Here is a 12,758-nt window from a genome sequence, read left to right on the forward strand (position 1 = left end):
TTCAAATTCAAATTATAAACCACTAAGCTGTCATTCAAACATACTCGTACATTATTTTGAATAAATTGTAGCCAAATGGGCTACAATTATTTAATGGAAGTCAATGAAGAACAAATTAAATTACTGATTAATGAGCAGATAAGAAATTTCTGCAAAATTATCAAAGTCACTGATGAGGATACACATCTTTTGAAGAAAAGCCTTGTTATTAATATAAAAAAAAAAATGTTGTTTTCTTTATTTTATAGGTTGATATTAAGAGTGGTTTATGATCGTCTTAAGAATGAGGCTGAGTCCATCCTCAGTTTCTCCATATTAGTAAACTAAGTATAAAGAGATTTTATTAATTTTATTACAATAATAAATATATCCTTATAGATATTGAGGATGAATTCTGCATGACCTAAATCGCCTTAATGAATAAACACTTTTATCCTGATAATGGCTCCCCACATAGTTTCATAAAAACTACGAGCTCCAAGCACAAAAAGAGCTCAAAAAATTAGACCCTCCCTAAGCAGTTTTATCCTGATAATGGCTTCCCACATAGTTTCATAAAAACTAGGAGCTCCAAGCACAAAGAGAGCTCAAAAAAAAACCTTCCCTAAGCAGTTTTATCCTGATAATGGCTCCCCACATAGTTTCATAAAAACTAGGAGCTCCAAGCACAAAAAGAGCTCAAAAAATTAGACCCTCCCTAAGCAGTTTTATCCTGATAATGGCTTACCACATAGTTTCATAAAAACTAGGAGCTCCAAGCATAAAAAAAGTAGTCCCCCCCTACCTAAAGCGCCGCCATTACAGTAAACCTCCTTCAGGTGACTGTCCCAAGAAATCATCATCAAATCGCAGCCAATTCTAATATCCATTCAACTCGGTAAGAATAACCACTCTTATTGGGTAAGTGAACCGGAAGTTTCATTCAAAATTTCCGTGGGAATAATAACCTTATCAGGATCTAGAGTGCAGTTGTACACTGCATCGGCTGGGGGTTTAAGTGAATTTGAGAGATGCTGTCTCTAATTGGGATGATGTTGATGTTGGGATGTACAGTATGACGTCATACGGTAACCCCTATTTACCTGGGTAACATCCCTAAGGAGAATACATTATATTATTACAGCCCTATGTAAACGGAACACAATCTAAACTGTAATAAATTACGGCAGTGCCATAGTTTAATTCACACAGTAAACACAGTGGAGTGAACATTTACACAATTTTCTCGTGTCTAAATTTAAATAAAAACATTTTCTTGAAACATGGAACTTTTATGGAAAAACAACAACCAAATAAAATTCATTTAGCTAAGCGTCATTTCCGTTTTTTTTTTTTTTTCAGATTTGAAATCTTATTTACTTCCGAAGTTATATTATTATTATTATTAAATAATATTTGTCCTTCTCTTTGTAGCCATCTTTGTTGAATACAAAAAAAAATATAAGCATATTTCAATTTTTGTGTACATAAGTCGCGCAACATCTGAAGGTTACTGGCGCCCAGAGATGTTTTTTCAGTACACTGCCAGCCTCCGGACAGTGTTCTCTAGTTACAGACACACGGAATAGTGAGCCGAAAGAAACTTCTAATAAGAAGAAAAATCTAAGAGCCAGCAGCCTGGATTCGATCCTGTGATCTTCGTATTGGAAAGCAGTATTCGCTAACCACTCAGCTAATCCGTCCTCTCAATAAAAGTATATTAAAATTCTGATAACAACGCTTTTGGAAGTCTATTTGTAAGATTAAACTCAACGATATTAGTAATCAAAAGGTTTTTGGAAATTGCTAATAAAAAAAATGTTAATTTTAATTATTAATGACACTTTTTCATTGTAAATTAATGAGATAAATAAAAACAGGCAATTTTTTCAAGTTAATTAAGTAATATAAAAGTATCTAACGTTTGTAATCAGTACAGCTTCATGAATTATCTCTTTTTTAAAACTCTAAATTTATTATCAAAATTCCATAAACTAGAATAGCAAATGGTGTGCCGCCATTTTGTAATAAATTCCTTATCGTGTGTTTTTGTAAGTCTAGAGTTACAATAAAGAAATTATGTTATCGATAAAATAAATCATAATGGCCAACCGATTTATTCAGAAAATACAAACTGATAAGCGTAATAAATATTAAGTTGTAAGAAAACAATAGAAATATCGATAAATAAATAATGAAAAGAAAAATTATTAGAAAAATTTTAAACTTACCTGAGCAACTTTTTCACCCATATTTGGGGTATGCAGGGCGCCTTGGAAGAATTTGGCCGAGCCATTGTCTTGTATAGAATACTGGAATCAAATAATGCAGTCTTTTTTTAAAAAAAATATCGAGCTGAATTGCAAACTGATATCGAAAACTGATCTTATGATTCTGACCTTGTGCTTTAAACTGTCCGAAGCGAGATTGGACAGCGAGGCCGTTGGATCCCAAAGGGCTGAAGTACGATACCTTTGTAAATCCGATTCCGAACTTGTTATAGGAAAACATTTCGACACGTGATTCCGAGTTGCTGTAACAAAAATTTGTTTGTTTTCTTTTTAATGTAATATAAAGAAAAATTAACTAATTTAGAAGGAAATTGGAAAAGTTTGATTGAAAATAAATAAAATTAAACGTCAGCTTTACGTCCACAAAAGTTGCGGAAATGTGGCTTTGAACTCCATCTAGCTTGGGTTAGGCGAGAAAAAGCTTCACCTGCAGAACTGCACCATCAGGAGCGTCTTAAGAGCTTTAGACAATTTGATGAAACATTCTGGCGTACAGGTCTGACAATTTCTCCAGGCAATGCAGATTTTGTTAATCTGGCTGAAGGCCTACGCCACCGCGACCCCTATGGATCTATTGTGGCTTCCCGACTTTAGAGCTCACCCTCCAGACCCGTCCGCTTAATCAGACTCTTGATGTTGGAGAGCGACTCTTGGGTAAAGCTCACAGGCCTTGGTTTTTCCTCCCCAAGAAGTAACATCCTTAGCCAGACAAGCCCCTCACACTGACACAACACTTACAGTGCCGGTTCCTCCTCTTCCTGACAGAACCTACAAAGGCTATCTATCATCTGCCCTATGCGATGCATGTGTTTTCTGAGCCTGCAGTGGCCAGTTAATAGGCCTACAATTATCCTTATAGTCCTATGCGGTCCTTGACGGGTTAATTCTGCTGCGGTCAGCCTCGGCGAATAGCCTCTGATGAACTCTTTCGCCTGGCTCTCTGCCCAGTGGTGGCAAGTCACCACTCCTGAGACCTACTCTGCACCCATAAGTTAAGCTTTAAGCTTTGGCCTTAAAAGCTTTAACAAGAGGAGTCTCACTTTGGGCGCTGGAGTCCAAGACTAAATAATTTTATACTTGGGACAGGGCTAATCTTAAGAGCCAAAATTTTGTTTATAAGAAATGAATCTTGCTTTAACTTAGCTGCTTTCTTTAAAGATTCTGCATCTTTAAATGGATCTCGCACTGGGAGGGAAAAAAAATATCAAATTACAAAGAAAATGAAATAATTTCATTTTTCCTTAATAGCAATTCAAAATAATCCCAAGGAACAAAAAGACTATCTCATACTTTACTCCTCTAATACCTCCCCATCCCTAGGATTTCAATTAAGCCTCTTATACTGGAAGGAGCGGAGCTTGCAGTTGGACACACAGCGCTGGCACAATCTGGACCACAATGCTGTTTTAACAGCGGCGCCATTTATTTGATTAAATTCTTCCTAATTAAACTAATAATAGAACCCTTTTGGAAATACGATCTCCGAGGGGGGTGTAAATTAATTCAACCACACACACACACATTCTCATCCATATGATGAGAGAGGGGAGAGAGAGAAATAAGAAGACAGGTGTAATCTGGTCTAGACAGGTTCATACATGAAATTAACAAATATTGTATGTCAGACAAAAACTAATTGATTTGAATAAACTCATTTCATTGGTTTGCAATAGGCTGATGCATAATTTCCTGCCTTTCAATTCCAAGAATATTTTTCTTGGACAGAACAGTATCGACACACTACTGCATACACATCGGTTCAATAAGTCCCTGGAATGAATATTGTGCTAAGAGAATCAAGTGGCGAATCTCTCGGCCAAATGTGGAACCACATCAGCTTCCTCTAATAACTTTTTATTTTTGTTTCCTGTACTCGTGATCTACGTCACTGATTGGCATATGTGACACAATCAAGTTTTGTTTTAATAGTTGACCATCCTGAAGAGGAAATTAATTCATTGGGAATTCTCAACACTGTAACACTGGGGCCTTTCTACGGTGACGGGGGGATTCCTCAAAGCAGCTGCACGCGAGAGTTTGTCGTGACACTGTTCTTGTGCGCCAGTTTTTGGTCAACAGAGAAGGCTAGAGTCCTTGAACATAGCCCGCTATATTAGCCCGATTTAACACCACACGAACACTTCATGCACTTCCCCTAACTCAAATGTGGCCTCAAAGGGGAAGCGTTTTGAGGAAGTGGCATTGATTGAAGCGAAAAAGAATGTTAGCGGCTCAGATATTGCTGATCTCCATGGAAAGAAAAGTAAAGTAAAACTGGTAAAATTTTAGACGGGGCTTAACGTCCAACTACCAATTAGGTGTCGTGGACGGAGGCGACTAGCAAACGTACTTTACTATAAATTTCTTTTATTACCCTTTAAATAAAATACAAGGTTTTGACTAGAAATCGAACCCACTAAACCAACAATACATCTTAGCATTGCAGATCTAGCCTATAACCGCTCAGCTAATGGGGCGCCTTACAAGATTAAAACCATTAAATAAAATCCAAGGTTTTGACTAGAAATCGAACCCACTAAACCAACAATACATCTTAGCATTGCAGATCTAGCCTATAACCGCTCAGCTAATGGGGCGCCTTACAAGATTAAAACCATTAAATAAAATCCAAGGTTTAGACTGGGGAATCGAACCCACTAAACCAACAATACATCTTAGCATTTCAGGTCTAGCCTATAACCGCTCAGCTAATGGGGCGCCTTACAAGATTAAAACCATTAAATAAAATCCAATGGTTTAGACTAGAAATCGAACCCACTAACCAACAATAAATCTTAGCTTTGGCGGTCTCTAGCCTATAACCGCTCGGCTAGCGTGGCGCCGTCAAAAACTTCATGACAACTAGGCGATTTCTTAGTGAATTAAGAATGAGCCGAGTCCATAAATGTCCAAACAATCAACTAGTAGTTGTAACTAACATCTTTAAAGTTTGCTGGAGAACAATAATGTGTACTGGATTTCTCCAGAAGAGGGATTTTGATAGCCGTGGATTTTCTCAATTGTTGACGCAAAGCTGAGTGGACATCTCTTTATGATCTTTTTTTTTGTTTAATGAATCAATTTTTCTTATTAAAAAAAAAAGAACACTAATTTATTTGTTATCAATAATTAACTACCAATAAAACCTTTAAATGAAACTAAAAACTGAAAAAATATTAGTAACTAATCAAAAAATAGGTACAAATTATATTATCATAGAATTTATTAAAAAAATAACATTACTTCTCGATTAATCTACCACTGAACAACAAAATATTTTTTTTAAAAAGTGGGAGAAAACAAAGAAAAACAAATCTAATTAATAATTTAATATACTTCACACTTTCCAAAATAAGGAATGTAAACAGAGAGACAGTGACAGATGATTGGCGGAACTATGAAATCAATCTGTCATCTATTGACAGTTACCTACACCGTCCACTTCCGCCGTTCTTATAAGAGTTGATTAAAAAAGAGAAAAGAGAAAATATCTAGACTGAATTAAAATAAAAATAAAAAAATTATAAAAGTTCAATTTTAATCAGCTGTGTACCAATTGCCATTAACAGCATCAACATTTTGTCGTTTCTGCGTACAGTCTCTTCATCAATTAGCAAGCGTCTGTAGTATTAAAAAAATTTAGCTGCATATTCTAATTGATCGACCATTAATAGCTCATACTTGTATCATGAAGAAGTACTGAGATCTTGACCAAGTTTTGAAACTGTTTGTCACCCCCCCCCCAACGGACAAAAATTGTCTTTGTTTTGAGCTAGTTTCGGAAAAAAAATTAATCGAAAAGAAAAATTTGTGGGAAAAAAAATAATAATCCGAGTATTCTCGCTTTTGATATTTAAAAAAACAAAAATCCGAGCAATGGCAGTGGGCCGTCAATTAAACTTCCGGTAGTAATTTTACAGCTTGAAAGACTAGAGAGTGACTATTTGAATTAAGCAGATTTCTTTCACATCTAGAGCGAAAAATATGGGCATAATACACAATACCATTTGGCATGTTTCAGCCTGTCTGTTCATGTCCATTCTTGCACACAATTAGTTGAACAGCACGTAATTATACCCAAGCTTTACAGTTGTAAAGCTAATTTGGCTTCCTCAATGATTCAGAACATTATCGCTAGCTCAATTTCTGGGCTAGTTTTACCAAATAATTATTATACACGGAGGAGTGGACGAAATTTCGGGAGCTGGATTCAACAGCTCAAATGCAACAAAAAATATTCTATTCATTTTGACCTGATTCTCAATAGTGTCCAAGATATTTGCATTCTTAACTATTCCGTCGATATTTGCGTTTTTTCGCCCATAAAAACGGCCGTAACTTTTCTATCCTTTAGCCTACAACAAATCTGCTTATTCCAAACTAAAGAGCATTAAATTTCCTACAAATTTGCTCAATATAGAGCCTAAAAACCTTTCTTATAAACCAAGAAATTTTTTAACTTGAATGTCTAAAAAATTTGTTCTCGACGATTTTGGTTAAACTTTTTATCTGTATTTTTTTTTCGATGAATAATGAATCAAGGAGTCACCCAATTGCAGGAAAAGTTGTGCATTTATTGAGCATCAAGACCATATGAATTTCTTTGCTTTTTAATAAAACCCTACCCCCAACAGAGGGTTGTAAATGCAGAAAACTGGGATGTTGCGTAACCGACTTTTCACTATCAAATTATTAATTTACTCGTACATATTAAGAATTATTTTTTAATAAAACGGAAATAGTGCTTGTAGGTCAGTTTGAGCACATTTTATAGTTGTGCTTATAGAGTTTGAGCACATTTTATAGCAGAGCTTGCAGGTGAGTTTGAGCACATTTTATATTAGAGCTTGTAGGTCAGTTTGAGCATAATTTCAGCCTCCAGACTCCAACATCAGAAAATCTTTCAGTCTTGATGATTTCTTTCTCTCTTTTTCTTTTTATCAACCCTTATCAACGTCGATATTATAATCAACTAATCACTATAATAATCGCTACAAACTATTCTCGTGAAAAATTACGTTTCTTTTCAGACACTATTATAGGTACGAGTTTATTTTCTTTACGTGCACTAAGTCTTTACTTAATTTGTTTAACGACTTATACTTAAAAATAATTAGCAAAATCATTATCTTTTGTAGATTTAAATATTTTTCTCTATAAAATTATTCTTATAAGTAACAATATACTTATAAGTTATACTCAAGTATAACTAGAACAAAAATAAAGTATAACCATGCATCTGATAATCAAATCTTTGTGATGATAAAAATATTTTTAAAACTAAATAGTTTCATTGTTAATATTTATTTTATGTAAATTAATTGTTGCTGTAAAAGTGCCATGTTTCATTAAAATGCAATAAAACAGTAGTAAGGTAGGTGATTTATTTATATACAAGTGTAATAAACAGTAACAAGTGCCGTGAGTTCCTTTTTTGCTGCAACCGTCTGGTAATGTGGCAATTATTAGACGTAAAGTTATTTTAGAGCTATACTTTAGTCACTACTGACTGAAGGTAAAAGAGCTACAGTCACTACTTTATGTTATTCAATTTTAGGCAGGTGGACTATACTCTTTTTCCCTTTTATCTGGCGCCCTTCGAGACTATATTTAGATTAGGTGAGGTGGGTGACTTGAAGAAGGGTGTGAATCCTTCCTGAGCAAGCGCATTGTACACAAAGAAACTGCACAACTTCGGTCCGGAAACCAAACTTTCCTACGGGAACAAAATGCAGCTCATGTTTTGCCCCTGTATAGAAGAGTCTCGCTGTTCGCGGGGGAAACTGCAATGAGATCACTGCACCGTCCTTATCACTGCACTTCCACTCAGTCTTACAGTGTAGCATTGTGCAAAAATTTGTGAGATTTTTTTTTCGATAAATCATTTGAATCAGGTCCATTGGGTCAGAAAACTTCTAAGCAATATCAGCCAGGTTAATAATGGAAAAATGTCTAAGGATGTTACTCTTCGGCGGAGGAAAAAAACCAAGGCCAAAGGAGCTTTACCTTGGGAGTAAAGTAAAGTAATCGCCTATTTTTTCAGGCGGGGCTTATCGTCCAACTACCAATTAGGTGTCGTGGACGGAGACGAATAGCAAACATACTTTACTGTAAATTTCTCATATTAACCATTAAATAAAATCCAAGGTTTAGACTAGAAATCGAATCCACTAAACCAACAATACATCTTAGCATTGCGGGTCTAGCCTATAACCGCTCGGCTAATGGAGCGCCTTACAAGATTAAAACCATTAAATAAAATCTAAGGTTTGACTAGAAATCGAATCCACTAACCAACAATACATCTCAACTTTGCGGGTCTAGGCCTATAACCGCTTACCATTTAACCATTAAATAAAATCCAAGGCCTAAAGACCGGGAATCGAACCCGGTACCACACAATACATATTAGCTTTGCAGGTCGGTCTCGCCTCTTAACCCGCTCGGCTACCGTGGCGCCTACCCTGGGGAGTCGCTCTCTAGAATTAAGAGTCTGATTAAAAGGACGGATCTGGAAGGTGAGCTCCAGAAGTTGGGGATCCAAAGGGGTCACAGTGGCGTAGACCTATTAGAATCAGAATCTGAATCTAACAATGGATTTAGTAGTGTGTAGTTCCAAGCACCATAGGACTAGAAGTTGCTAAAAGAGGACCATCTCTCTCCCTCTCTCACGTGCAGCTACTTGTACAACCTTCAAGGCCCTAACCCTTGCATCTCCCAAAAAGCCACTAACTCTTACGCTAAGGGCAACAAATTCAAAAAGGCTTTTTCTCCAGTCTCATCAAAGCAGACTTCTGGTTCGCGTACTTTGCAGTACTTTTTTTAAAAACTGAATTTACGATAATTAGAAATTGTCAGTATTGGTACCATTTAGTTTAGAAACCAATTCATTGCAGTTGCAGGAAAAAAAAAAAAAGTTAACAAGTGAGTAAAATTTTTATTACTTTTCTACACTCGACATCCTTGATGACGTTACTTTATACTTCTCCACGACCCCTGAGCGCTCGTTTAGTAATTTAAAAAAAAAAAAAAAAATCGAGTGTAAAAAAGTACACAATATCACTCACTTTACAAATAAATAACCATTTTTAATTACGTGTAAGTTACAAAGCAAGTGTACTCATCGGTAGCCCCTAGAATCAGCTGGTGAAATTATTGTGATTCTTTTGGAAAGATTACGTATATATATATATATATATATATATTATTTTGGTGAGCGAAGTGTAAAGTGTTCTTTTTTTAAATTCTTACACAGGGTTTTTCCACAAGTGCAAAAAAGAAGCGGTTAGTATTATTTTTGTATGCAGTCTGCTGTTCTAATTATGTACAAAATAAATAATTTGTCAACAATATATTTTTTATATCAAATTTAATTACAAAATAAAATTAAAATAGAAAGCTCTGAGGATTATTAAGAAAGCAAGCTGATTTCTTTTTTGTTATAAAATTTAAATAAAATTTAAATATTTATTTATTTTTTATATTATCAGTCCTCTTCTGTCTATATTCTTGAAAACAAATGGTAAAAAAATAGTAAATTGTTAATAATATTATAGACCAGAGGTCGCCAAAGTGGCCTATATAGATAGACCAGGGGTCTATTTAACAAAAGTAGGGGGGTCGATCTGATCCAGAAGGTCGAAGGAGAAAAAACAATTTCGAACCCAATATAGCGGAACCTTGCAAAGAAACACCAGACACATACCCATCTCATTAATTAAGAAGCAATACTGTAGTTACTTTACTTATTTATAATTACTTATTATTTAATAAAATATTAAGGTATTTAAATTTCAACATTTAAGATATTTTTCATGAAAACTATTTGTTACACAATGTAAAAATTACTTTGTATAAATTACTAACCAACAATACATCTTAGCTTTGCGGGTTTAGCCTATAACCGCTCGGCTAATGGGGAGCCTTACAATATTAAGACCATTAAATAAAATCCAAGGTTTAGACTGGGAAATCGAATCCAACAACCAACAATACATCTTAGCTTTGCGGGTTTAGCCTACAACCGCTCGGCTAATGGGGCGCCTTACAAGATTAAAACCATTAAATAAAATCAAAGGTTTAGACTGGGAAATCGAATCGACTAACCAACTATACATCTTAGCTTTGCGGGTCTAGCCTATAACCGCTCAGCTAATGGGGCGCCTTACAAGATTAAAACCATTAAATAAAATCCAAGGCCTAGACCAGGAAATAGAACCCACTAACCACCAATACATCTTAGCATTGCGGGTCTAGCTTATAACCGCCCGGCTAATGGGGTGCCTTACTTAAAATATTAAAACCATTAAATAAAATCCAAGGTTCAGACCAGGGAATTGAATCCACTAAACCAACAATACATCTTAGCTTTGCGGGTCTAGCCTCTTAACCGCTCAGCTTCCGTGGCGCCTTAATTAAGAAGACTTTTAATAAGTCTTGAAATTTAAAGGGGCATTTTCTTCTCTAGGTTTTCTCCAGTTTCTAGAGGGAAAGAGAGAGATGAAAATAGTCCAGAAAAAACCAAGAAACAAATCAGCAAGAAGAACAAATAGCCATGTTTATATTTAGGGGCACTATAACCTAAATTTGCTACCACTAACACAAACCAAACTATTACAAATCACTACCTACCTACTGGTTATACTGAATGAATGAAAGAAAATTTAAAAAAAAAAAAAAAACCTACTATGTTAGCCAACGAGTAAACAACCCAAACTAAACGGCCACCAATGAAGCCACTCATCTGGCAAAACAATCAAACAGGAACCACTCGCCCGATCCCGGCCAATCGCACAGGAAGTTACAACAGTTTTTTTTTTTGTAAATTTAAACAAACAAATTATCACGTACTTTATTTTACTTTTCTTTTATAGACAGTTAATGGTTAATGTTAAATAAAGATCTTGTACAAACATCTTTAATTCTCGTTTTCTACAAGCTTAAACGTGTTCGACTTTTTTCTTTTTTTTTTTTTAATTCTTTTTAAGAGAAATGACAATTATAGGTAAGGATTAGAATCCTTAAAAAAGCACGTGACATCCGATCCTTCACCCAATCATAAATCGTTATCAAATAGGGTCAACACTTGTCTGGTAATTGTATTAAATCTGGATTGTAACCAGGCTTATGTTGCTAATCCTTCTTGAACTGCCACTTAATACATTTGAACCGCATAATTTAAAAGAAAAAATCATATGGGCTGGCCCGTATCTTTTGAGACTCTTTTCCAATTACTTTTGAAGACGTAATTCCTGAGCTTTTCCCAAAAATCCAAATTAGCTTACTGCTATTCGACGAAAAAACAAAAGTCCTGTCCTAGAATCTGAACTGAACACCTAATTATTCCGTAAACTGAACAAATAATTTTTACGTAAAATGTAACACATCTCATGAAGTGGTAAATTACAATGTTAATATTACTGGGGATTATGCAAGGTAAGATTATTTAGTATTAAAGGATTATCTATTATATTATTCTGTATTATAGGGCAGGGATTAGGAGATTCTGATGAATATGTAAATGTTTTGTAATTTGGTAACAGGCATATATATATGTATATGTAGAATAACATATGTGGTTTATACTTGTACATAAGGCGAAATTCAGAATTACGTATCTAAATTTTACTCACTTCTGTGGAAGTCCATTAAAAATGAAAACTTAGAAAGATTTTAAGGAAATTAGCTAATTGGGCTTTTCCTTCAGTTTTCCAATTAAATTTAATTAATTCAAAAATTTAAATAGTTATGACTTTTTAAAAAACAATAAACTTAATAAAAAAATATTGGCAACTTTATTTTTAATGAGATGACATAACCTCTAAATTTTATTCTGAGAAAATTGCCGTCAAAAAAGGCGTTTCCCTTGTTAGTAACTTAAATAATACTCGTTAGAAAATTCTTTGAAATGTTTTCATCAAAAGAAAAGAAAAAAGAAAACTGCTTAAAGTTGTACTTAATTTAACTGTAAACACGATTACAGTTACTGCATGTTTTGTAATCGGCCAGGGCAGCTATAAACAAAATAATCTGCCTTTTAAGGTTAATGCTTCGTTCAAAGATGAAGAACTTAACATCATTTCAATACGTTCGTGTATCCTGCTTGGCTAGCTATTTCAGAATACTCATAAAAGAAGTCCAAATCGGACCAATAATCAGAATGTCAAAATTTTTCTGACATCACTGATGATGGACGAAAGTTAAATATGGATTATAATCAAATCAACATTACTACCGTGTGGTGCTTGCTCAACTCTGTGTTAAGAGTAAAGGAAAAAAAACGACCCGAGATTTGTGGAAGAACAAGTCACGGGGTTCTCCATCAAGACAACGCGCAGGCTCACACTGCATTGTATGTTACAAGACGACGTTTCTAGCCAAGTACAACATCCCAGTTTTAAAAAGCTTTAAACCCACTTAGCCTCCCGCTTCTCCCAAAGCTCACAGCTAAAACTTATCTTTTATTAAAAGAAGTTTATGGCGATGAAT

General features: G+C 34.9%; 1 protein-coding gene across 6 annotated transcripts in view; it reads right to left on the bottom strand.

The window, feature by feature from the left end:
• LOC141451914 (voltage-gated inwardly rectifying potassium channel KCNH6-like) overlaps positions 1 to 12,758 on the bottom strand; it is a 522,696-nt gene that overhangs the window by 272,355 nt on the left and 237,583 nt on the right. For all 6 annotated transcript variants that reach the window (XM_074123727.1, XM_074123721.1, XM_074123724.1 and 3 more), the window contains 2 exons: positions 2,379 to 2,512; positions 2,211 to 2,291 (listed from right to left, as the gene is read on the bottom strand). In XM_074123727.1, coding sequence (XP_073979828.1) covers positions 2,211 to 2,291; positions 2,379 to 2,512 — 215 coding nt within the window. The remainder of the gene's footprint in view (positions 1 to 2,210; positions 2,292 to 2,378; positions 2,513 to 12,758) is intronic.

Source organism: Rhodnius prolixus, unplaced genomic scaffold (assembly GCF_049639745.1).
Source record: "Rhodnius prolixus isolate KJV_2025 unplaced genomic scaffold, Rpr scaffold_14, whole genome shotgun sequence".
Classification (NCBI taxonomy): Eukaryota; Metazoa; Arthropoda; class Insecta; order Hemiptera; family Reduviidae; genus Rhodnius; species Rhodnius prolixus.